General features: G+C 42.4%; 1 protein-coding gene, 2 long non-coding RNA genes and 2 pseudogenes across 3 annotated transcripts; 1 reads left to right on the top strand and 4 right to left on the bottom strand.

Moving 5' to 3' along the window:
• Window positions 1–1,556: 1,556 nt before the first annotated feature.
• LOC112939743 (U2 spliceosomal RNA) lies at window positions 1,557–1,674 on the bottom strand (annotated as a pseudogene).
• Window positions 1,675–2,120: 446 nt separating this feature from the next.
• On the top strand, window positions 2,121–2,681 carry LOC136357390 (uncharacterized). Its single transcript, XR_010742734.1, has 2 exons — window positions 2,121–2,216; window positions 2,295–2,681. It is a non-coding gene; the product is annotated as an uncharacterized lncRNA (long non-coding RNA).
• Window positions 2,682–5,607: 2,926 nt separating this feature from the next.
• On the bottom strand, window positions 5,608–6,372 carry LOC112939715 (uncharacterized). Its single transcript, XR_003243570.2, has 2 exons — window positions 5,916–6,372; window positions 5,608–5,809 (listed from the first exon to the last, which is right to left on the bottom strand). It is a non-coding gene; the product is annotated as an uncharacterized lncRNA (long non-coding RNA).
• A 1,140-nt stretch (window positions 6,373–7,512) lies between these two features.
• On the bottom strand, window positions 7,513–9,598 carry LOC4343312 (GTPase activating protein 1). Its single transcript, XM_015789372.2, has 3 exons — window positions 9,401–9,598; window positions 8,127–8,222; window positions 7,513–7,969 (listed from the first exon to the last, which is right to left on the bottom strand). The coding sequence occupies exons 1-3, from the start codon at window positions 9,536–9,538 to the stop codon at window positions 7,682–7,684; spliced, it is 522 nt and encodes a 173-aa protein (XP_015644858.1). The 5' UTR covers window positions 9,539–9,598; the 3' UTR covers window positions 7,513–7,681.
• An 8,159-nt stretch (window positions 9,599–17,757) lies between these two features.
• Window positions 17,758–18,920, bottom strand: LOC107276658 (uncharacterized; annotated as a pseudogene).
• Window positions 18,921–27,272: the final 8,352 nt, after the last annotated feature.

Genomic DNA, 27,272 nt, shown 5'->3' with positions numbered 1-27,272 from the left:
GAACGAAAAAAATAAAAAAAGAATCTGTCCGATTCTCTATCCCTTCTCTATCTCTAAATGGAAAAAAAATCCAACTCTAGATCCGATTTCCCCTTAAAAACGCACCTCTCCAGATCCCAGGCACCACTCCGCTCGGTTTTAATCTATATCGTCATATCCCATACATCTTGGTGAAAAAATTGATGTGCCGGATTGGAGATCTGTTTGCAAAAAGGGAACCTATATGTCGAGAGCATTCTATTTTTATATGATTTTAATTTTTGGGTATGTACTTTTGCATTTGAGTCCCTGTAATTTTTATATTTATATTTAAGTCCCTATAATCTTGCAATAAGGTATTTGAGGTTGTTTTTGTTAAAAAGAATAATAAAAGGGAGATAACAAAGGCAGAAAGGTGCACAAAAAGGAAAAGAAAATAAAGGAAAAAAAAACAACAACAACAACAAAAGTCTGTTTCCCTAAGTGGCCAAAAAAACCATAGATCGGAACGAAAAAAAATCCTATTCCTATAAAAGGCAAAAAAAAAGTGGTGAAAAAAATGCTAAATCCAATTCCTTTAAAAACGGAAAAAAAATGTCTGATTCCTATAAAGGTGAAAAAAATCTGAAAAAAACATCTAAAAAAGTTGATCCGATTCCCTAAGAAAATAAGGTTCGTAAAAAAATAAAAAGCTGGTTGTATGAATTAAAAAATGCACACGAGAAAAAAATAGAATGGGTGAAACAAAGTCTGATTTCTAATCAGTATATATCTCTTCTCTATCTCTAATCTAATCTAACTATTTAAAAAGAAAAAATGCATGAGAAAATAAAACGGTTCAAAAAAACGCGTGAGAAAAAAGTCAGAAAAAAGCACAAAAAAAACCACTCTAAAAAGGTTTTCCATCTTCCATAAAAAATAAAAAAATGTGCAAGAAAAGTTATTTCCATCGTTGGTAATTTTTTTAAAAAAAAAAAAACATGCGAGGAAAAAACTACCATAAAAACGCGCCATTTCTAAAAAATGGTTTGAGAAAACCTCACAAGAAAAAAAAGACACCGTCTGTTAAAAAATAAATCGCTCTGAAAAAACTATAAGAAAAATCGCTAAATTGATGGACGCTTGAGTTGGATAGAATCCATCAATTTTTTGCCATCTACTACATGGCTTTTATTTCGTCGTATATTCTCCTGTATTAGAAAAAAGTAAAAAAAACATTCGAAAATACAAGGAAAAAAATGCGCGAGAAAATAATTGTTAGAAAAAATAGGCAAAAAAAACACGAGAAAAAAAAGCAAAAAAGGGGGAGAAAAATATAGTTTTCGTCGTCAATATAAAAAAGCAAAAAAAAACATGCTAAGAAAAAATATTAGAAAGAAATGTGCCATTTCTAAAAAATGGTTTGAGAAAAATCGCGAACACCGTTTATAAAAAAAACAAGCCGCTCATTAAAATATAAACATTGTCATTGACAACATTATGCATGAAAAATATATATTATCATTAGAATTTTTTCACCCGTTACAACGCACGGTTATTTTTGCTAGTAATAAAAATAAATTTAATATCATCGTCATTTTTGCTAGTAATGAAAATAAATTTAATATCATCGTAGGCTCATGACCCACGTATCAGATAATAAAATAATAAGAACCGATATTATACTTGATCTTAGCCAAAGGCCGAGAAAGGTATGAGTTGTAAATGGGTATCAGATGTCCTTTTATTGATAGCATCTGTCGCTTACTGCTCAGAACCAGCGATGTGGTACTAAATTCAAATTCAGATTAGGAATAAGTTCAGTTTAGTTCCCTCTATTTGTCGCCCAGTCTGATTTTCGTCCCTGAACCGCAAAACCGGGTACGACACATCCCCCAACTTACGAAAACCGGGCAAACGAGGTCCCTCGACGGTTTTGATAGCGGTTTTAGCTGACGTGACGCCTACGTGGCTAATTTGACTCGGTCTTCATCTGACGTGGCACTAACGTGGCGCTTATGTGGCAATTTGATCGGAAAAAAATAATAAAACCAGTGGGACCCACATGTCAGTTTCACACACAAATAGAGGAAAAAATGATGGGACCCACGTGGGCCCCACATGTCATCCTCACTTCTCCCTCTTCTCTCTCTCCGCCCGATGGAACAGGGCGAGCGGCAGCGGCAGAAGCGGGCGACATGCGGGGCGGAGCGGCTGGCCAGCGGAGCGAGGCGGGGCAGCGGCCGATGGCGGGCTAGGTCAGGTCCTCCTCCTCGTGTTTGCGGCTAGCTCGCTGGATCTTCATGACCTCGTCCGGTGCATCGCGCCACTTGCAGGCGGTGGCGCCGCCTCGTCACCAGCAACGCGGTGTACATCTGCCGGTCCATGCCGCCCTCCAGCCGCCTCATCCGCGACCTCATCGTCGGCTTCTTCCACCAGACCCACGAGGACGACTCGTCTTCCTCGGTCGCGCCGCCTCGGTTCATCCCGTTGCCCTCGGCCTCCTCCAGGTTCGGCGACGGCGAGCTTGACAGGGTGTTTGACAACCCCGGCCTCTTCAAGAACTCCTGCCTCGTCGCATCACGGATAGGCCGCCTCATCGTCGAGCTCCGCCGTCCTTAAGTGACAGGTTTCCCTAAGTCATCGACGAACAAGCTGTGGAAACACACGCGAACACGAGGAAACACGCTTAGTTTTGTGGTGCGATGAAGCTGCACCTTTTCTGGTTTTCTTTCTCCCTTTCATTATGCAGGTGAGCGCATTGGATGCGTTCCTACGTCGTGGTACAATCGCGTCCATCCCCACGATCCTAACAACGTGCTCACACCTCCGATCGCCAAGGTCGGCATGACTACCACTACATGCATGGCATCCACAGATCGGAAGCTCATGCACAATGCAATAACAGAATTGAAACCGATAGCTAACAGTTAGTAGCTACATGCATGCAAGATTTAAGTAACATTAAGCTCGTCGTGTGCAACCCCATGACCGGTGACATGTCCATCCTCCTCCCCGTCCTCTCGGGAAGGACAGGCCCGGGCTCTACGCGTGCGCGCTGCTCACCGCCGACGATCTCCAGGACTCCGCCGATCTGCTCTCACCGGGTCCCGCCGCCTTCCGCCTGTTGGTCCTCTACTAGCGCCGTAGCTTCACGGTGTGCCGGTCCTACTCGTCGGACACCAAGGCCTGGAGCACCGAGTGCAAGCCATCCGGCGGGACGGACCTCGCCGCGGGGGCGGGGCTAGCCACCGCCGCCGCCGGCAATCCGAAGGACGATGGGGGAGATGGAGGCCGCCATCGCCGCCCTCCCCGTGAAGAAGGAGGCGCTGCGGGAGAATGGCTGGCGCGCCGCGACCTGACCTAGCCCGCCGTCGGCCAGTGCCCTGCCCCGCCCGTCGCCCGCCGCTCGCCCTGTTCCATCGGCCGGAGAGAGAGAAGGGATAGAGAGAAGAGGGGAGAGAGAGGATAGTGAGAGGAGTGAGGATGACATATGGGGCCTACGTGGGTCCCACCATTTTTCCTCTATTTGTGTGAAACTGGCATGTGGGTCCCACTGGTTTTATTATTTTTCAGATCAAATTGCCACGTCAGTGCCACATCAGATGAAGACCGAGTTGAATTAGCCACGTAGTCGTCACGTCAGCCAAAACCACTATCAAAACCATCGAGGGACCTCGTTTGTCCGGTTTTCGTAAGTTGGGGGATGGGTCGTACCCGGTTTTACGGTACAGGGACGAATATCACTGTTAACAAATGAGGGACCTAAGGCGAACTTATTCCTTTAGATTATCATCGCACCCTGTTCGATTTCATGGGCCTTTGGGAGGTGGGCCTACCCGTCCTTGCAAACATAGCCCATGTCACGTCTAGCCCATATAGTTGGCCCATTATTATTTGTAGTCCATGAAATTTGAAGTAGCCTATCTTTATGCTGGTTAAGTTGTTTTTGTGTAGTGCTTAAAAAAAAGTTGTTTTCTTGGTGTGTTCAGTTATTTGGGTGTAAAATTTTTGAAGTATACAGATATACATCTAAAGTATTAAATGTAGACTAATAACAAAATAAATTGCATATTCCACCAGTAAACTGCGAGACGAATTTATTAAGCCTAATTAATCCGTCATTAACAAATGTTTACTGTAGCATCACATTATCAAATCATGGCGTAATTACGCTCAAAAGATTCGTCTCGCAATTTACATGCAAACTGTGCAATTTTTTTTTCCTATATATTTAATGTCCCATGTATCTGAACATTTGATATGATGTTTTTGGCTAAAATTTTTTTTTCTAAACAAGGCCATCTGCGTAACAAATCTTTGGGGGAAATGATAAAAAAAAATCTCTGGAAAAGCTAGTTGACGCGTATGCGCCCGCAGCGTGCACGCTACGTGGTGGCCCACCAAGCCCATTTGACCACGCGTGCCCATCATCTCACGTGCGAAGATTTGCCTCTGTTCGCGGGCATCTGCAGCACCATCAATCATTCATGGACACGACAGCTAACAGCCAAGTCTATAAATGATTCACTTTGTACCACAACCAAACGATGTTTAGGAAGTTTTTTTTAATCTACTCTTTGTTGAAAATTTGGTCATAATTCGATATATTTTAATTCAAAATATTAAGACAATAAACATGATATTTACAATATAAGTAGATCTAGTGACAGTGCTAGATATATACAACTTGAGCATGCTTAATATAAAATAAGCATCAACATTTACATAGTAACGCAATGCTGCCATTGCAAAGAGTATTAACAAAGAAACATCTAATAGAATCGAGAGAATGAAAGTATACCCTGAGAACGTCCCACCGCTGGATTTTGAGGCAGTATTGCCTCCGTTGATGTCGTTCATCGTCTTGTCTCCAATCTCCGTCGACATCTTGGTGAAGGCGCCAATACAGCAGCAGTAGCCGCGAAGAACAAGAGCAGTCATGTTTGAAGCGCTACTCAAAAACTTGATCGCCCACCTACCCGTGCATGTTCTCAAGCGGACGGAGTTCCGGAGGCACTTGCTCGTCCCGTACACCTGTACGCGCAGGTGAACAGAACCGGGGAAGGATTCTGCAGCGCAGGAACAGTGGAGGAAGAACTCGAAGTGCAAGAGACGTCGGGAAGAAGAACTTCTTCATGTCCTTCTGGTCGCTGCGGAGTATATATATATATGCGAGCACGAGAGTAACGTTCGGAGTCATCAACCGCGGTGTTTAATTTAGTAAATGATGCGCTCGTTAATACCGAATCAATTCACGGCGTTTAATTCCATAACCGATGGAATCAATTCATGGAGTTTAATTCCGTAACCGATGCGTTCATTAATACGAAATCAATTCTCCGTTTTTGTTGCCGTCCGTTACAAAACGAGTGAGCGCAGCAGTAGCAGCTGCTTGCCTCGCCTCGCCCCGCTCCGCCTGGCTGTCCACACACCATCTCAACCGGTCAACAGAGACTCACCACTAGCTCCGTATTTAAGTTGAGACCTCTTCACCCGATTTCCAAGGTAGTATTATTACCCATAGCACTTAATGTGGGCCAATGGAATTTATTAGGATTTAATTGGGCCTAGCCCATTAATCTAACACTCTCTGTATCGGCGTAGCCAGGGATTTCTCCTCGGGTAGTCCTAGTTCACACGTTCATGTCACGTGGTAAAATTTTTTGTACCATAAAGCCAATATACAAATACAAATTTAGTGAAAATGTGATAGAAATTTAGTGAAAATATATATATTCTTTGTACCAATGAAGCCATTCGAAGAACAAGAAGAGGCTGCAATCTTCATAGCTTCATGTTTCCGAAATAACGACTCGATATTTCCACTCCTCTTCATGTTTTACTAATCCTACAAACAATAGCATGCATTCACTAATCAGTAACAATTTATAAATTGCACACTCAGTTATTCGTAGGCTCACTAATCTCTAATCACAATTCACAAATCGATTCACCTGGGCTGAAGGGTGGACCGCCCGCGCCGGATCGGTGGAGACGTGGAGCAGGAGAGCTGTGAGCAGGAGGAGAAGGCGAGCGGCCGGCGGCCGGCGGCCCGTGGCTAGAGTCCGGCGAGGCGGCCCCCGTCTTGGCGCGGCACCGGTGTGGACGACGGACGCAGGAGTGCAGGACCCGGCACAGCGTGGCTACAGGGCGGACGACGGCATGGCCCGGCCCCGCGGACGGCGGGGACGCCGGAGAGGGGATGGCGCGGACTCGCGGTGCCGACGCGGACGGAGGAGAGGGGATGGCGCTGCGCCGGTGCGGATGGCGGGGAATGGACGACGCGGAGGAGGGGAGGGGACGGTGCGGCGCCGACGTGGACAGCAAGGACGGCGTGGATGGTGGTGGCGGCGTCGGGCGAACTGGCGAAGGACTGAAGGACTGAAGGAGTTGATGGATTGGAGTCCCTCCAAGGCTCCAACCCAAGTTGTTTCCGGGCTATTTGGGGCAACTAACATATTTGGGCCTAAATTTTTTGGGGGGTGAGGGGTCTCTGGGCCAGACTTTAGGTAGCCCCGAGCCCACTGGGACAACCCCTTAGCTACGCCCCTGTGATTCCAACCAACGATAGCATATACCGATGGTTATTAGAATCTCTGTACGCTCAGTTTTTTTTAAAAAAAGTAATTATTCCATAGAAAATTAAAACTTTGAACTTACAATTTCAAAAAACCATCCAAGTTTTAAAAACTTTCAACTCAATATTTGCATACTTTCCACTTAAATTAAAACTTTCAACTCGAAAGTTAAAACTTCACTCAAATTTTACAAATTTTCAACTTGAAATTTGGACTTTTAAGTCAAATTTTGAAAACTTTCAACTCAAACTTTGGAAAATTTAAATTCATAGTTTAAACTTTTAAGTCAAATTTTTAAAACTTCAACTTTTCAAATTTCAACTCAAATTTGGAAATCTTTCAACTCAAGATTTGAAACTTTCAAGTTAAAATTTGGAAACTTTCAAATCAAGATTTATTCATGTTTTGAATTTTGAGTTGGAATTTTTAATATTTGAGTTTTGAGTTTTGAAATTTGAGTTCAAATTTCGAGTTGAATGTTTTCAATAAAATGTTTTGAAATTTTGAGCTGAAAAATTTAAATTGGTAAATACATTAAAAAGAAAAAACAAGTGTTGAAGATTAAAAAAAATTGAAAAAACATGAAAAAAAAAGAAAACACGTGTGTAGGGAGAGGGGGGGGGGCGGTGCCCAAATCGGGAAAAAAATTACGAAAAAAGGGAAAGAAACCCGTGCGGGGGAGGAGGGGGAGCCAAATCTATGGTCCTTTTGGTTGACCAATTTCTGATCTGCAAACTTCAGTGGATCATCTGTCCTGCAGCCTCTTCAATCTGGTAGTATACATCGAAAGTATTACTTTTTTTTTAAAGATCATGGAATAAAAAAGTTGGAACACTTCTATTTTTTAGACATCGAAAGCATTACTATTGGAACAAATCGGACAATTCTACAACATAATGAACACCTGAATTCTTAATTTACATCTCGCTCCAGATGACCTCAGCAGGTCGATTCTTATTGTGACACACTGATAGACACAAACACTTGACACTAAGGAGTACAAATATAACCGCAGAAACTACAAACCAACAGCACACATATCGGAGGTACACATTGCAAACAACGTCCACACGCATAGTCTACAATATCACATTCAGAGACCAGCTGCACCTGCAGCTCCATCGACGACCATCGGACACTGCTCAGAGGGTAACACCTGGGACGTGAACCCACTCCAGCTGCAGCACGATCAGGCCACTGTCAACCTTGCTCAGCTTCAGAGTGATGTCTTGGACGACCTTGCCATTTTTCCATGAAACGTGGCTCTCTGCGCCAAGATAGTTCACACCAACTGGGTAGATCGTCTTGATCCTGGCCCCGTCAGAGACATGCTTTAGATCCAGCTTAGCAGCATCGTAGATGTCAGTCACGTTGAACTCAGCTACGCCCATGCTGTCATCTGCTGTGAATTTATCCTCATCGAAAACTTCCTGCATGTTTTTAACAGTTCAGAAACAGAGGCAGAATAGGTACTCAAAAGAATCTTATTTATCAGGCAGTATCAAACTGATCTAGATATTTATATATTTATCTGTTTGTATGAATATTGGAAAGATCAGTCTGAAGCAACTCAAGTAGCATACTTACAAGTTTTACTGGCTTTGTAGGATTTGTGACTGCGAGCTGCAGTACTTCATTCCAGACAGGATTGGAATTCTTCTTCTGGACACTGGTCTTCACTTTCTATACCATCAGTAAAAGAACACTTCAGTGATAAAAAAATATGGTAAGATTGGGAGTAACATATAAAAAATTGATGAGCATCCGAAGAATATAACATGTATGCCTCTGCAAAAGCTACAGTTTACATAATCAACAATGCAAAACACTAAACTGAAAAATCTGCCATCATACTTAACATTATCATGATATCAACTGCAGTCACTGTTCATTAAGTGGACAAATATGATAAGTATAAAAATTGTAGCATTAGAAAAAAAAACTACACAAGGGAATTTAATAGAACATGACATCTTCTTGGTGACATTTCAATGCATTGTAGTCTGCAGTGAGTAGGTAACCATACAGTGCAGCAACTGTGGACCAAATGCTTATCAAATGACAACATATGAAGAGACCCTTCAACAAACTGAGAAGCGTGATCGTCCATCATTTACACTGTAAACCTTTTTTACAAACCGACAACGTGAACTGAAAATACCAAGGAAAATCATGTTGGATAAGCTTCATCACTTGATGAGCTACCAACAGCAAGACCATTTTACAAGGGGAATGTGCCATTTTGAGCATCAATTCAGCATTCGTGTGATGCGTCATGAAAGACTATCCAAGATTTGTCATTACAGAGTTAAGAGTGATGTTCTGCGAAGCTGTATATCCCTTAGCTGACAAGATTTGTCATTACAGGGCTTGTTACTCTGCTCTTCAGTTCAAAATTCGTCAAAGCATAACTACCCCTTAGTTAACAAAATTTGTTCTGATTAACCAGTTTTGCAGGTCCATGGACAACTGACCAAACTGGGACTGAAGGCCAACTCAAACCGACCAAAATTCAGAATTTTTAAATTCAGCAATGCGAATTTAAGCGTCCTGTTTAGCTCAACTGGCAGTCAGTCACCCTATCAAATCGAAAGGCCAAAAAAAAAATCCCTGGAAAGTCGCGAACATGTCGCCATCTTATCAAACACCTTGTGAGCACACACAGCGACAGATTCGCACCCCGGTCCCGGACAAAGCGGACGCCAACATTTCTTGGCTTCACGTACGGATACCGCGGCAGATCGATCGAAGACCCCCCCGTCCCGAGCCCCGGATCCCCAAAATGCGGAGGTCAGTCACGAAGGATCCCCAAACGCAAGAAAGGAAGAAATTAAGGGAACATGGGTATGGCGGTGGCGGACCTGTGGGCCGTAGGAGAGGACGACGTAGGGGTCGCTGGTGTGGGTGAGCGGGTCGGCGATGATGAGGTTGGAGCCCCGCACCACGCGGACGTTGAGCTTCCCGATCACCTCCTCCTTGTGCGCCGCCGCCGCCGCCATGTCGAAGCCGCGTTTCGAGAGGGGAGGGGAGGAGGAGTAGTAGGTGTCGCTGGTGAATGCGGCCAACGGGGTAGCCGGCCTGCACCGTTATATAGAGGCCACGGCCTGCACTGCTGCGAGTAGGTGGCTCCCCACTCTCCAGTCTCCGGTGGCAATTTACAAGTCGAGTAGTCTATTGGCTGTGTTTTTTTGGTCGAATTTTGACAATTTGACCCTTTACGAAAACTAATTTTACATATAAACCATGGCCAAAACTTATATCAGAAATGACCCTTTTGTTCAGCGCTAAATCGTATGGCGCTGAACTTAGACACCTCAGCGCCATGTCGACTGGCGTTGAATGCCGTGCCACCGTAGATGGGAGGCTGAGTTGGCGTGCTAACGTGCATTCAGCGCCATGGTATTTGATGTTGAGGTGTCTAAATTCAGCGACATACGATTTGGCGCTTAACAAAAAGGTTATTTTTTAAATAAGTTTTGGCCACTGTTCATTTATAAAAATAGTTTTTGTAAAGGGTCGAATTGTCAAAAATCTGTGGTGTTTTTTTCAATTCTTTCCCAACTCTTCCAAACTGTTAAACTTTTTACAAATTTTTTCTATACAAAAATTGCTTTAGAAAATCATATTAATTTATTTTTAAAAATAAAAATATATATTAATTAATTAATTATATGCTAATGAATCATTTCGTTTTGTTTGTGTGGGTGTGGGATTCATTCCCAACACCACAAGCCGAAAGCAGCCTTAGGTCGATAGTGGCACCCACTTGGCCATTCACAGTATCTATAGCAATTCTAATAATTTAAATTTAAAGTGGTGTGATTGACTTAATATGAAGTTTGGATGCTTCCATGGTTTATATCCACACATTGCTTGACCTCAGTGGCAGATCCAGAAAGAAATAGCAGTGGGGTTTGAGCAAATTAGATAGAGTTACAGTCCCCTTTCCATTTATATATGGTAAAAAAATTTAGTGGGGTTTTCATGGGGGCTCTCATAGTCTTTAGGTTAGTAGTGGGGGCTCGAGACCCCACCGCCCCCGTACTGGATCCGCCCCTGCTTGACCTTTGCTATTTTGTCTACTCCAATAATTATTTATAACACAATTCATTTACTATAAATTTATAATTTTTGAAGACATATATGGTGACTTGTTAATTAAATTACTTACTACTTCACTGGCTATATAAGGGTTCAAATCTTGGTGCCCATGATTTACATACATATGCTCACGTGAGGCTAGGTGTGCAATTAGTTTTTTCATTTATCTATATATAATGCCTCGTACATATTTCCAAAGATTCGATGTGATGTTTTTGGGAAAAACTTTTGGAGAACTAAACGGGGTTCACCGATGAGGACATCGCCGCATTGGTGTCTCCGTCGTCATCATTTTCTAAGAACTACGTCAACCTCATCAACCGTCGTGTGTAGCTCTGCCTATATATCAGGCTGGCAGCGATCTCCTCCAACCTGCCTTGCTACTATGCATAGATATTGCATGGAAAGAAGACGCTGATGACCCATTTTTTTCTTCGGCATACGCCTTTCTCTCAACTCCACCATACTCCCTTTCCCCTCACCAGCACGTGCGAGGTGCCGTACAAGGAAAGAAGCTAAAAGGTGGTGTTTGGATCAGTAACTTAACTTTAACTTTAGTCCCTGTATTTAGACACTAATTTAGAGTATTAAATATAAACTACTTACAAAATTAATTATATAAATGAAAGCTAATTCGTGAGACAAAATTTTTAAACCTAATTAATCCATAATTAGAGAATGTTTACTGTAGCATCACATAGGCTAATCATGGATTAATTAGGCTCAATAGATTCGTCTCGCGAATTAGTCCAAGATTATGGATGGGTTTTATTAATAGCCTATGTTTAATATTTATAATTAGTGTCCAAACATCCGATGTGATAGGGACTTAAAAGTTTTAGTCCCATCTAAACTGTGTCTAATATGGGCCAGGGTAATACTTTGATTTTTTTTTTAACAAAAAAGATCAAGAAAAGCCCATTTTACTATTCTGAACTAATTCGATGGATCACTTAACCCTAAACTAATTTTTTTCTCATTCTACTCTCTAAACTTTTGAAAATAATATTTTTTTCGTTACTCTTTATACGAGTTATATTTTAAACTGGAATTTGTTAGCCATAGATGGGACAATTATCGAAGTTCAATTTTTTTTCATTTTTGATGGTTGTTTGCTTGAAGTTTAAAATTTTTGATGTTTAAATCAGTTTTAAATGCTTTTAACCAATGTAAACCACGAGAATTGTTTTTTTTTAAAAAAATATATTTCTACAAAATTATCAGTGTAAAATACTATTTATATAAAGAGAAAAAAGCGGAATAATGTTAGGGGAGTGAAGCAAAGTGAACTATTTTCAATAGTTTGAGGTGTAAAATGAGCCAAAGAAATACTTTAGGGAGTTGAGTGTTTCGGTGAAATAGTCCAGGGTAGTAAAATGGACATTTTTTGCAAAAAAAAAAAAGAATTATTGTTCTTTAGGCATTTATCTCCAATAGATGATCAAAACATATTGCTTAACAGTGCTAGTGAAACTTAACGACGGAGTGGCACGCCTGCCACTTTTGGAGGAAACTAGTGGCATAATAGCAATTAGACAAGTACTGACATATTTACAAATATTGAAAACCCTAGCGGCATACTATGTGCAATTGAATGTATGATTGATCTCTTTCAAAGCTATAATTAATTAGGATAGAGAGTGAAATAATCATGATAGCTTGTCTTTGTCATTTGGTCTTATTATTAAACAGATACTCTCAAGAAAATGGACATCAATCGTGAACAAAGGGAGTAACGATCATACAAAATATTAGGGCACCCACGATAGTTATCTATAGGCTCTCTACAAGAGATCTATGTCAGCATATTTTCCTACATGGAAGATATTAAATGAAGAGAGAGGGCAAAGCTATCTACTAACTTAGAGATAGTCTATAGAGAAAAACGAGGCAATGCATGAGAGAGCTATAGATACCCATGTAGACATACTATTGAGGTGGTTTACTATTAATCTAGTCTATTGCTGAGATGTACATGTTTTATAGATAGCACCTTACTTTACCATTGCGGGTGCTCTTAACCATATTTTTGGCTAAAAATATTATTTGCTATCCTTTCAAATATATAATTTTATTGTCTTTTGAATATGCCTTTTATTATATATCTTATTTAAAAGTGTTGTACAAGTATAAAATATATTTTATTTCTAAAGCATATTTCAACAAATGAATACTGAAACCTATGTCAAGAAGTCAATGGTATTATATATTAAAAAACAGATCAGGATCTACAAGTTAGCAACTTTGAAATCCGACTAATATAATATAATGTTTCTTCTTTCCTCATATAACTTATATATGCAAATTTTCGAAAAAAGTTTAAGCACACGTATCTTTATTGGCTCGCGACCAAATTGATGAAGACAAAAGCCTGAATTGTTGCAGGTGCATGTTTGTTGTACGAGTACTAGATATCAAGCCTGAGTTTTTTTTTTCGGGGATAGTTATTGTAGGCACATCAGCGCATTATATTTCAGCAGTATCATTTTCTGCTTTGATCATGGTTTGAAACAAAGGATAATCTTCTAGTACTAAGTTTTCCACTGTTTATATCCAACATTTGACCGTCAATTTTATTTTAAAAAAATTATGATTACTATTTTATTATTACTAGATGATAAAACATGAATAATACTGCACTTAAAATGGGACAGAAACATGAATAACTTTTTTTAAAAAAATCATAATTTTTTCTAAATAGAACGATCGGATATGGAAACACATTACTGCAATTAAAATGGGACGGAGTAGTATTTATTCTCATGTGGGCCCCTAAGTGAACAATTAATTACAGACAACGACCTCACCTTCCCTGCCACATGTTTCTCGCACTGTCATACTCTTTGCTTAGCTGTTTCAGACTTCCAGTGCTAACCAACCGATCCACACGAGAAAACACTATTCTGACCATCGGATAGATGCTGGGTGAGCATTGAGACGTGTACACGTACTGTGGAAGAGCAGACTTGGCTGTTGGATAGTACCACTTGGGGCGTGTTTAGTTCATGTGCCAAAATTTTTTTTAAGTATATATATACATTTAAAGTATTAAATATAGATTAATAATAAAATAAATTACAGATTCCGCATGTAAACTGCGAGACGAATTTATTAAGCCTAATTAATTTGTCATTAGCAAATGTTTACTATAGCATCACATTGTCAAATCATGGCGTAATTAGGCTCAAAAGATTTGTCTCGCAATTTACATGTAAACTGTGAAATTGGTTTTTTTTTCCACATTTAATACTCCATGCATATGTTCAAATATTTGATGTGACGGAATTTTTGAAAGTTTGAAGAGAACAAAACACTGCCTCGGATAAATATGGCCTCTTTTCTCTGCCTTGTGTCGCTCGTGCTACTGAATAATTAATTATCCGTAGACTGATCTGATCGATCTGGCATTCAGCTTGATCTGATTAATCTACAGTATACTCCTACTGCTCATGGTAAAATGCTTTATTAGTAGGGAGTTCAGTCACAACGTCAACTAGCGTGTAAAACATGTGTACTAGGTATATAATGGTGATTTCTGATCACTCACTAGTTAGTGTATTGATTTGCAAGTTCTGTATTTTACTATCTGAAATCTCGTTAAATTAAGTGCAGAGCCTTTAATTACAGTGCTGCAACCTGAACTCCTGAAGACACTCTTGTTGATTTCGGATAATTACTATACATATTAAACAAGATGAGAAAAGAAACTTTGGAAGATCATTAGAATTAGTCAGAGCAAGTTTAATAGTATAGCCAACTACTAGCTTCAAATCATCTAGAGCCAATGTAATAGCCAATTAATACAATAGTTGCTTACTATACTATTAATACCCGATCCTAGTTGTCATACACTTGTTACATTTTGGAGTCTGTGCTGCAGCTGGTTATAGATCTGTAGCCCGCTGCTCTTCTCTCTCTTTATTTATTTCTTTAAAATATGTTTATAGCTGTCTATACATGCTCTCAGGATGAATCCTTGTTGGAACATTTATTAGCTACAACTTAAATTGTACTATGGTCTGTCCAGTGTGCTACTCTGAAGAAATTAATGCGCTGGACCTCTTTGTTTTTCCAGACTGTGCAAGGGCATGATACACGTTCTTGATGCATGCCAGTCAATCAATTTAATGTCTGTGAAACGAATCTCAAAAATAAAAAAAAAAGTTGGGAACCAACTGATAGATGCATTACTTGTGATGAATCACGTTTTGAGTTTATCCTAAGCTCTAGTAAGTTTTTAAAAGTTTTAGATTTGTACTAAGTCAAAGTTTTAAGTTAGACTAAGATTATATAAAAAACATAGCAATAATATCTATGACATCAAATCAATTATTAAATTCACAATTAAATATATTTTCATATTTTATTTATTTTGTATTAAAAATATTACGATATTTTTCTATAAACTTAATTAAACATACAGGCCTTACGATGTGCAATGGTGGGTAACTGGGAATCATGAATCCAAGTGAAATTTATTTGATAAAACATGGCCAACTACTTAAGCTAAACGCTTGATATCATAGATTCCAACTAACTCAATTTAGAAGGTACGGGAAAAATAATCTACTCACGCAAATTCACATTAACTGGTCACATGATATTAGGCCGTCACTACTAGAGATCATTGCAAAAGGAATGGCACTGCAGGATAAAAATATAGAACCGGTATCTTTGTAGAAAGCAAAGATATATGTCACTACTACAGAAAGTATTTCTGCAGGCAGCCCAACGGACATCTTCCCGTGCGGAAAACCGGTCCGCCTGCCCGAGATGGTCTGCGAAGATCACCATCTTTGTGTGCGGGTAGGGTGGATGGCATCTTTGTGTGCGGGTAGGGTGGACGGAAAGCTCATGGCTCGTTAGCTCGCTTGACTCGTGACAAGCTTGGCTCGGCACGTTTCATTTTCCTAACGAGCCGAGCTAGCATTTTAGCTCGTTAGAGATAACGAGCCAGCTCGAGCCCATACCTTAGCAGGCCGCCAGGCCACAAAGCCCATAGGCCCATTTATTTAGAAGACCCAATAGGCAACAGTGAGCACCAAAAGTCAAAACCCTACGTCCCTTCCCTTATCCCTTCCCTAGCAGCTAAGGCCCCCCATGCGCCATACCCGACGCCGCCGCTCTCCGCCTCTCCCCCAGCGCCTGACATCGCTGCCCACCCCTAGCACTCGACGCCGCCGGCGAGCTCGAGCTCGTCTCGTCCGCCGTAGCGCTCCTCCTCGTGGTCCAAGTGCCAGCGGAGGTCGACCTCATCCCCTCAACCGTCGAGCTCCTCCCTGTGGTTGTCGGCAAGCTCAAGCTCATTTCTTCCACCGTCAAAAGCTCATCCCCTGGTTGAAGTGCCAACGAGGTCGAGCTCGTCCCATCCACCGTTGAGCTCCTCCGGTCCTCCCCATGGTCGCCGGCAAGCTCATCCCCGTGGTCGCGGTGCCAGCGAGGTTGGGCTCCTTCCCGTGGTCGCCAGCTAAACGTCGCTTGCCCCCATAGTTCACGAACTAAACAAGCTAGCTCGAGCTTTGCAAACGAGCCGAACCGATCTAGGTTTCTAGCTCGTTAGGATCAACGAGCCGAGCTAGCTCGACATCCACCCCTATGTGTGGGCCACCCAATCGCACGCGAAGATATATCTCCGTGTGCGGTAATATTACTCCTAGCCGTTTGGGAAGATATTGTACACTATGTAACGCGATATTTTTCACTATTAATAATCGAATTTTTGAATGGTATGAGTACAAGATATCCGAGTTATCGTTATTCACACGTATTAACAAATCACATCGTGGCGTAAATAAATTATTACAAGTGAATATAAATATTGCCATAAAAGATATAAAATACATATGTACAAATACACATGTTAACATGTTTTTTGTCTCACATTTTACAATATATAGAAACCAAATATTGTCACACTAAATTATTTCTTCACTCAGAGGTTTGAATGTGTCCTCTATTGCAAGTTGGCTCTCAGGATCGTAGAATTTCCCTAACCAATTGCAGGAATAAGGCAGATGAAGTGGCAAATATCTGCGCACAAGTTTAGAATTGTTTTGTTCGTCGAACCGGTTAGCTACAACAGGAATGGAAGGGATCTATTAAAAAAAAAGAAGACATACAGAAAGTTAGGAAATGAAATCATACAAAATCTCTTATGCAAAGAAAGTTATCCAGACTTACATCTACAAAAGTTGTTGTGTACCTCCCGTTGATTCTAAGCATCCCGCACACGCAATATCCATATAAGTTAGTGCCTTGTGGTTGCTTGAAATATTGTACACAAATATTAATTATTGCATAACAAATTTATTTTAGAAATATAGGGCTGGTTTGGTTTGAGGCCTAAATTAGGCTTACCAATATTTGGCAATTTTAATAGTGTTTAGTGTCTATTTGGTTTGAAGCCAAATTTTGGCATGCCTAAGAAAATATGCCATTTCAATAGTGAACTTAGGCTATTTTGGCTTCAATCCAAACAAAACTTTGCCTTATTAAAATTAGTCATGCCAAAACTTACCAAAATTTGACATTGACAAAATTTAGTAAGGCCTATTTAGGCCACAAACCAAACTAACCCATAATATTAATTATTGCATAACAAATTTATGTTAGTAACATAATATTCTCGATTCCGCTAACATGAATATTAGGGAAGGACCTAATATCAAACAATTAAAAGTGGTGAGATTTGTGTTAATTAGAAGTGGTGAGATTTGAACACAGGCTGGTTAGCCCACCGCCTCGTATAGCTAGCCGGAAGACCCTTGGGTGTTTCTCTATTCTCGATTCCTGCCACCCATTGCGCAACCAAGATCCACCCATTCCTCCCTAAACCGCTCCATCTATCATCTGGTGCTTCCGCCATTGTAAAAAAATGCAACCAACAAAAATAATACTCATATTATACCCATTGAAACGCAGTCATTTTTTAAGTAACATTATAACTTTATAAGGATATCTACAAAATTGATTTTGATCTGTTGGTTTTATCTTACTGTACCAAGAGAATCTGTAAAGATCTATTGAATAATAGCAAATATCTAATTTGTACCCCCTTTCACCATGTATCGTATATGCATTTTCACGAATTAAATTTCTTTCCCTTGTTCAGCATTCATCAAACAATCATCTTGGGAGGAAACACCCACGTCATGTCCGTATCCATGATCTTGCTGACTCGCCTAAACGGCCTCCTAGTGCCGGATTTCATGTCCCACACGTCGTGTGTATCGACGAAATAAATCGTGTCCTCTTCAACCTCACCGTGTGCAGGCGCAGCCATGGACTTGCTGAAGAGTTCGCTGACGAAGATTGCTTGGCCACCTAGACCGCTGGTGACCGGAACCCACGCTCCGGCGTCCATGTTTGCCTCAAACACATCCAGCTTGCGGGTGTGGTCAGTCTGCAAGATGAACGGGAGTACCCACTCCCGTCTCACCATGTGCAACCGGTCACACAACTCCAGGAGGTGCCAGGTGCCGATACTCGCGTACTCCTCCTCGTAGAATTCCTCGTACTTTCTATGCTTCCAAGTGAGGTGCCACTGCTGGCTGACGTCGTCGATGCCATCGTCATCACTGACGGGCACAATTTCCCTGTCTCCACCCTCTTGGTTGAATACCTCATCATGGTCCTCACCGTCTACTACCCTTTCATCGTCGATGGAGGAGTACTCCCCGTCGTCATTGGTCGACGATGCGTCGCCGTCGTCGTCTTCGTCGTCGCTCCACCTAAACGCGTCGATCATGCCATCGGGGCTTCTCGGTTGTCTGATGATGCGCTCGATGTTGGTGACGGTGGGCTTGCCATCTTTGTCGGCGGCGAGGTCGACGGCGAAGAGGTCCTCGGCTGCTGTAATTAGATAGAGCTTGTCCTTGAAGAAGGCAATGTCGATGACGCGGACGAATGGCATCGAGCATGAGTCGGGCGTCCAGGTGCCCTTCCCTGGCCGGCACAGGATCAAAGGGAAGTTATAGTATGGTCGGTCATGACGGCGACGAGGTGGTCCCCATCGTTGCAGGAGGAGCGGATGATCACCTTGTAGACCTCGTTCCACTCGAAGAAAGCGTCGTCGAGGATGTCCTTCAGCTCGGCGAGCGGGATGGTGGTGGCGGTGAAAGGGTTGTGCAAGAAGAACGTGTGCCTCTTGGTTTTCGTCCCGGCGGCGGTGGTGGCGGCGTCGGTGCGGTGAAGGGCAAGCCATCCGTCGGTGGAGCCAACGCAGACGGTGCTGTTCTCGGGGAAGGGCGCCATGCGGTGGGCGCCGTCGTGGGTGGGCATGACGAAGAGACGTGTTAGCAACCCAATTCACCAACTCAACCAAGACAATTTCTAGTACAATCACTGGTGGAGAAACCCTTTGTAGTCCCGGTTCGTAACCCCCCTTTAGTCCCGGTTTCCAAACCGGGAGTACCAATCCGGGACTAAAGATCGCTATCTTTAGTCCCGGGTGAAATAACCGGGAGTAAAGATCGATCTTTAGTCCCGGTTGGTAACACCAACCGGGACTAAAGATCGAGCTGACCTTTTTTTTTTTTCATGCCCGCTGCATGGTTTATATATATATATATATATATATATATATATATATATATATATATATATATATATATATATATATATATATATATATATATATATATATATATATATATATATATATATATATATATATATATATATAAACCATGCATATATATGTTTCAATACATATATATGCATACATATATATATGTATATATATATATATATATATTATATTATATTATATGTATATACATGTATAATATATATGTATTTATACATATATATATATATATATATGTTATGCAAATGCATATGTATATAGATATATATATGAACAAAATATATTTACATTATAGAAAATGTGTACACATGCATATAGAAACATATGTAGTCATGTATTAATTACAATCCATTATATGTCCTAGCTAGCTACGATTTCGACGTAGTAGTACTCGCTGCTAGCTCAGAAGCTAAGGACCGGTGAATTGTGTTTCCGTCGTAGTAGAATTCACCCTTGGGATCAAGGATTTCTTCGTTGATAAATCCCATGAGTTGTTCTTGAACCGCCGCGATAAATTCCTTGTGTGTGGTCAGGTTATCCCTCATGCGAATAAACTATATGAATGTATGAAATTGATTAGTAATTAAACAAGAAATCGCTACGTAATGAAATTTTGAATTTATTTGTACGTACATCGAGCTCTCTTGTGGTGATGATTTGGTCTGCAAGGCAGTGGCAATACTCGCACACGTAATAGCCGCACAAGTTAGTTCCCTGCTTTTGCTTTGCGCACTATAAATAAATGACAAACAACGAGAGATCTAATTAATATACACTTGTATGTATTTGAATCGGAGAAATATAAATGTAGAGCATGTGTACTCACAGGAAATTTGAACTTCCGCCTAAGTCTTTCTCTCCATTTGCCGCGGACCAAATGACGGAACCGATACCAAGCCCTACATGGAGTTTAAAGCTATGATTCGTAGTAGCAATTAACATAACAAGATTTTCTTAATTAACAAAGGAACTTATGACGGTACCTGTCTATAAGTTCGAAAACCTTGTCAAACGTAGACTCTTTTTTATCCATTGAGTCATATACGTTGACGGTGCAGGCCTCCAGGTCGATGAGTAAAAGCACCCAGTGGAATCTGCAATGTGCGTGGGATGCATTACATATGAAACACTTAGCAAGTTCGTACGGGAATGAAATTTGGTATGTAGGAAGACAGTAAAATTAAACTAACTCTGTGTTGTATGGCAACAGTATGAACGTCTTGTAATGCTGCGCCTTCAGGAGATGGACGAGATTGTCCTCTGTTTCTTGTGGATATTGGTCGAGCATTGCGACGTTTACTTTCCGAGGGTCGATGAATCCAGTATCGAAAACCCTCCGCCGTCGGGCCCTTTGAATCTCCATTCTACAACGATAAAAGGGAGTATATTATTTTCTATGGTCTACTTATATACAAGGACCTAATTAATTAAAGGAGACGTATAGTAAGAAATCTAACTGAACGATATACTTACAAAATCCAGCAACTCATAATAGAGACGTCGAGGGCGTCCAGCTGGTATAGTTCGTAGATTCCCCTGAAATTGATCCAGAGAATGTCATCTCCTTGCAAGAAGTCCGTGTCCCTGATCCTCGCTCCGATCATCTCTCTACCGGTGGCGCTCATCTCCATGTACAGCTGATGGAACTTGTACATTTGTGTGGGTAGGGACTGCAGCAGCTCAGGCTTGACAAGCGGTTTACCGAGTTCGTACATGTATTTCACTTCCGCCTTTTCGATTGGTGCGACTCCTAGCAATTGATCCGTAGTTAGACCGGTGTCAGTAATAAATTGTTCTATCGTCATTTCTTTACCGGTCACCAACGGCTCGATCTCCTGGTTTGGTTGCTCTCCAAGCTGAGGGACTGGTTTGGACTTTCCAGAAGATGCTTTCTTCAGCGTTCGCTCATAGTCCGATAGCTTGATGGCCTCCTTGACAGATGCAGACATACCCCTGAAGAAGTTCCTGACACTGGGGTCTATAGGAATCTTCTTTTCTGGACTTCAAGGCTTGAATTGTCTCTTGACTTCTGATGCAACGTAAGCGTCAAGCTCCTCTTGCGTGCAATCGTACCCCGGGTCCTTGTTCTTGGCGGCGTCAACTTTCGCCTTCTTTGTTGCCCTTGTGTGGGCAAGCGGTGGAGCTGGGGGGGCCCTTGACTTTGAAGGTGCCGGAAGAGGAGCTTGCGGGGGAGTAGGTGTAGGAGCACGAGGAGTCGGTGCAGGATCCTGAGGAGGAGTCGATGCTGGAGCCTGCGGTGGAGACGGTGCTGGCGGAGCATGAGGAGGAGACGGTGCAGGATCCTGAGGAGGAGATGGCGGAGCCGGAGGAGATGGTGCACGAGACGCCGCTTGTCGCCCAGGGAGGATGATGTACCGCCTGTGCCATAGAATAATAGCATGGCATGTGTCTCGTAGATGCGTCTCACCGTCTCCTCCAGGGTAATCCAGCTCGAGGTCCTCGTACGCGCCTTCGACCAACTCAACTTCGACCTTGGAGTATCCTGCTGGAATCGGCCTGCAGTGGTAAGTACCTGAAGGGTCCGTTGGGATGGCCATGCCCGACGCCACCTTCATGTTGTGAGAGATTATTTATTAGTAATCAACATATATAAGCAGCAACTAGCGGAATGGCTAAATCTTACCTTTATTGATAAGTTCTTGAAAGGAATATGCAGCTCACATGGTATCCGCTGAGTGATGTCATCAACGGGACATGTCGATTCGTCCTGTGTTTGCATGGCGTCCATGCTCTGTGATCCTACCTGCCCCGTTGAGGCGCAGCTGCTACGGTTTCCTGACGGGCTCACCATTGCAGGAGGAATGGTCGGCTGGAGATCATGGGACCGATGTTCGTCCGAGTATCCAACCTTGTTAAGGTCAACAGTTGTCATCCCACTGTCATCAATCATTACGCCTCCACCAGTCAACCTAACCCATTGGCACCGGAACAGAGGAACCTTGAGAGGACCATAGTCAAGTTCCCATATGTCCTCGATGGCACCGTAATACGTGGCAGTTGTTCCATCGTGTCCCATGGCATCGACACGAACAGCGCTGTTTTGGTTCGTGCTCTTCATGTCTTGGGCTCTCGTGTAGAATGTGTACCCATTGATCTCATATCCCTGGAATGTCGCGATCGACCCAGACGGTCCCCTCGCCAAGAAGGCAAGTTGTTGGTCGATCGACTCGTTACCCATGAGATGTTGTCGTAGCCACGCGGGGAAAGTATCAATGTGATGCCGTGTAATCCATGCATCGGACTTACCGATGTTCCTGGCGCGAACTAGAGCCAAGTGCTCCTCGATGTAAGGAGCTACCAATGAAGAGTGTTGCAGAACAGTGAAATGGGCTTTACGGAATAAATTGTTGTCTACCGTCGTTATTGCTTTCCTTCCGAGAGTTCCCTTTCCCCGTAGTCTCCCTTCATGGCGTGATTCAGGTACCCCGATTGGGCGAAGGTCTTCGATAAATTCTACGCAAAATTCGATGACCTCCTCTGTTCCATAACCCTTGGCGATGCTTGCCTCTGGACGAGCATGGTTACGAACATACTTCTTCAGAACGCCCATGTACCTCTCAAAAGGAAACATGTTGTGTAGGTACATAGGCCCGAGAATACGATCTCTTTCACAAGGTGACAAAGCAGATGCGTCATTATATTGAAAAATGAAGGTGGAAATATCAACTCAAAACTGACGAGACATTGCACCACTTCATTCTGAAGGGCTTCTAATCTATCCGGATCGATGACCTTCTGCGAAATTGCGTTCATGAATGCACATAGCTTTGTTATTGTTGCCCGGACATTGTCTGGAAGGATACCCCTTATTACAACTGGTAGCAGTTGTGTCATCAACACGTGACAGTCATGAGACTTTAGGTTTGTGAACTTCTTCTCCTTCGTGCTTATTATTCGCTTGATATTCGTGGAGTATCCAGACGGTACCTTTATGCTCTCCAAGCATTCAAACATACTTTCCTTCTCTGCCTTGCTAAGAGTGTAGCTGGCTGGACTCAAGTAATGGCTTCCTTTCTCCTTTGGTTCCGGGTGAAGGTCGCCGCGTTGTTCCATATGCTTCAGATCATTACGTGCTTCCAGTGTATCTTTCGACTTTCCGTATACACCTAGGAAGCCAAGAAGGTTTACGCAAAGGTTCTTAGTGAGGTGCATCACGTCGATTGCGTGGCGTACGTCCAAGAATTCCCAATATGGTAACTCCCAAAATATAGAGCGTGACCATCTTCGCTCTCTATATGCTGGCTTCCAGGCCCCTTTCCGAACACTACTTTAAGATCTTTAACCATAGCAAACACTGTTTTTCCGCTGCGATGTTTAGGCTTCGTACGGTGGTCGGCCTTATGTTCGAAGTGCTTGCCTTTCTTCCGTACCGGGTGGTTTGCTGCAAGGAATCGACGATGACCCATGTATACAACCTTCCTACAGTGCTTAAGATATGTACTTTCTGTTTCATCCATCCAGTGAGTGCAAGCCTTGTACCCCTTGTTGGACTGTCCGGATAGGTTGCTAAGTGCAGGCCAATCGTTGATGGTTACGAACAGCAGCGCTCGTAGGTTAAACTCCTCCTGTTTGTCCTCGTCCCACACGGGGACACCTTCCTTCTTCCACAACTGTTTAAGATCTTCGACCAGTGGTCTTAGGTACACGTCGATGTCGTTACCAGGTTGCTTGGGGCCTTGAATAATAATCGGCATCATTATGTACTTCCTCTTCATGCATAGCCAGGGGGGGAGGTTGTAGATACACATCGTAACGGGCCAAGTGCTATGGCCGCTGCTCATCTCTCCAAAAGGATTCATGCCATCCGTACTCAAACCAAACCGTATGTTTCGTGCGTCCTTTCCAAATTCTTTAAATTTTCTGTCGATGTTTCGCCACTGCGAACCATCGGCGGGGTGTCTCAGCATCCTGTCCTGTTGACGCTCTTCAGCGTGCCATCGCAACATTCTAGCATTCCCCTTGTTCCTGAACAAACGCCTTAGCCGTGGTATTATAGGGAAATACCACATCACCTTAGCAAGAATTCTCTTCTTTGTTAGCTGCCCGTCAACTTCTCCTGGATCGTCCCGTCTAATCTTGTATCGTAGTGCTTTGCAAACAGGGCATGCTTCTAGGTTCTCATACTCCTCACCGCGATATAGGATACAATCGTTCGGACATGCGTGAATCTTATGAACTTCCAGTCCTAACGGGCAGACTATCTTCTTAGCCTCGTACGTTGTCTCGGGCAATTTGTTTCCCCCCGGAAGAATGTTCTTGACGAGTTTCAATAAATCGCCAAATGCCTTGTCACTAACACCATTTTTTGCCTTCCATTGCAACAACTCCAGAGTGGTATCCAACTTTTTGTGCCCCTGCTCGCAACCTGGGTACAACGAAGTTCTGTGGTCCTTCAACATCTTGTCCAATTTATGGGCCTCCTTTTCACTTTCGCAGTCCTCCCTGGCGTCCTGCAACATCTGACCAAGATCATCCGCAACGTCGTTACCATCAGCAGCTATTTCCTCCTCGCTCGTTTGATTTCCTTCAAATCCAACATACTGAGCAAAGTCCGGAATATTGTCGTCTTCCACTTCATCTTCTTCCATTTCAACACCTTGCTCTCCGTGGGATGTCCAACAATTATAGCTTGGCATGAACCCCGACTCAAACAAGTGGAAATGAATAGTCCTGGATGTAGAATACTCCTTCTGATTCTTACACTTATTGCATGGACAACAAATAAAACCCCTTTGCCTGTTAGCTTCGGCCACTCTCAAAAAATAGTGCACGCCGTCAATAAACTCTTTGGACCGCCGGTCAGCGTACATCCATTGCCGATCCATCTACATGAGTCAAAAAAACCGCACACAAATAATTATTCTTACAATAATGACAGTCATACAATAATTATAAGATATCTTTATTCATACAAAAATCATAAAATATTACACCAAATAATTCTTAAAAACTATTTGTAAAGTTTTAAACTAATTTTAATGTGTTTTACTTCTTTTAATTTTCATTTTAGTTTGTTTTCTATTATTTAAGATTAACTTTCACTAGAGTTTTCCTTCTCAACTATTTTATAAAACCTTGTTTAGCAAATGAACTAAATTTTTATATATTCTTTCTTCCCCACACACATTTTCTCTCTCATCAACTTACAACTAAATTTTGGAGACAAAAAAAAGTGTGCAAAACATAGGTGCAAATGTAGTATGACAAAAAAAAACATTGGAGGATGAAGTTGCAAACCTTTTAGGCACCTCCGATTTGTATGTAATCACCAAAATAAATTCAATAGAAATTTTGGCATGACCTCCCCTCTTTTTTGAAGTAATTTTGAAGCTTGCTCAGGCAGCTGGAGGAGGAAGAAGACATATATATAGGGGTGGGACTTTAGTCCCGGTTGGTAGCACCAACCGGGGCTAAAGATCACCGGGATCATTAGTCCCGGTTGGTATTACCAACCGGGACTAAAGTTAAGATCTTTAGTCCCGGTTGGTAGCACCAACCGGGGCTAAAGATCACCGGGATCTTTAGTCCCGGTTGGTAACACCAACCGGGACTAAAGTTAAGATCTTTAGTCCCGGTTGGTGTTACCAACCGGGACTAAAGATCCCGGGGGGGCCTGACAGGTCCTGACAGCATTCGAACCGGGACTAAAGATGATCTTTAGTCCCGGTTGGTAACACAAACCGGGACTAAAGATCAAATATGCCCGTTTCCCTTTTGAACCGGGACTAAAGATCATCTTTAGCCCCGGTTTTTATTGCATCCGGGACTATTGTGGAAATCGGCCGACCGACGAAAGATGGTTTCTCCACCAGTGAATCAATGGAGCTCTAGATGGAATTGAGTACAACTATTGAGGTACAAGTAATGGTGGTGTCTGGTGGATACAGAAAGAGATACTAGAGGATACAGGCTGCTAGCAAGAGAGGAAGGTGGAAGATGGAGAGAGAGAGAGAGATAGACAAGGAGCCAAGCCGGCCTCCGGGTCGCTGCCGTTCGTCCAGCTGCCGAAGCCAGCCGTCGCCGTTCGTGTTTTCCAGCCTTCTCCCGTTTGATGCTGCTGCTGCTGCTTTTGTTGCTCTCCAGCTGGGCTTTTCTTGGGCTGGCTTGGGCCTACTACTTGGGTGAGAACCAGCCCATTGGTTGGCCCATACCAAGTCCCTGACAATCCCCTTCTCTTGAATTTCGGCTTGTCCCCAAGCCGACAAGCTGAATTGGAGAACCTTTCACCCCTGGATCCGAAGGCACATGTAGGATTCCTTTGCAGTGGCCATAATGCCCCAAAACATTCATTGGTGTCTTGATAGTTCTCAACTGGTTGGCTAGAAATTGTACCTCAAAGTGATAGCTTGAGTACCTCATAGATGGCTTGATAACTTGCACTTCCCTTGTGTGTCACATTCTGAATATAATACATTGCAAATGTTGCTTGGAAGAAACAACTATCTTGATACCAGCTCCAATTAGAACTGCATCACTTATAACCTTCCATGTAATAACTCCTAGTGCTAGTGTCCAGTAAATGGCTTCAATTAAAATTCCATCTCTTGTTACCTCAAGCAAGTTGATAGACCAATAGTTAGCATATGCAGCCTCTGCACTTGTATTCACCGAAGGTTCCAGGTTGCTATTAGAAGGAACACAATAGAGAGTATCTAGCTGAACCATGACACAGGTTGTAAAATGATGATTTGCCGGCTCCAGACAACAGGCACTCATCTGAACCATTTCAACAAAAGACAACCAAAGGAGTAATGATTCATGACCACCAATAATCAGTTTACCCTTCTTGCTAAAAGTTGCTATAAAATTGATCTGCAGAGCAATACCTTTAGGAATTCTCACCTCAACAAACAACTGAGTGTTCCACCAATTAATCCTCAAATGGAAGTGAAGTTGTTCAAGCCAATTATCTGACAAAACTGTAAAGAGATGAACCTTTCCATCACATGGATTCCCAAGGTTTTGCATTTCCTGGCCAGTGATTAATTCCTGCAAGCTATGAATTTTACTCCTAGTACTGGGCA

The sequence above is a fragment of the Oryza sativa genome, chromosome 7 (assembly GCF_034140825.1).
Source record: "Oryza sativa Japonica Group chromosome 7, ASM3414082v1".
NCBI classification, from domain to species: domain Eukaryota; kingdom Viridiplantae; phylum Streptophyta; class Magnoliopsida; order Poales; family Poaceae; genus Oryza; species Oryza sativa.
The sequence above is the reverse complement of the archived record's forward strand: the minus strand, read 5'-3'. Positions and strand labels throughout refer to the sequence as shown.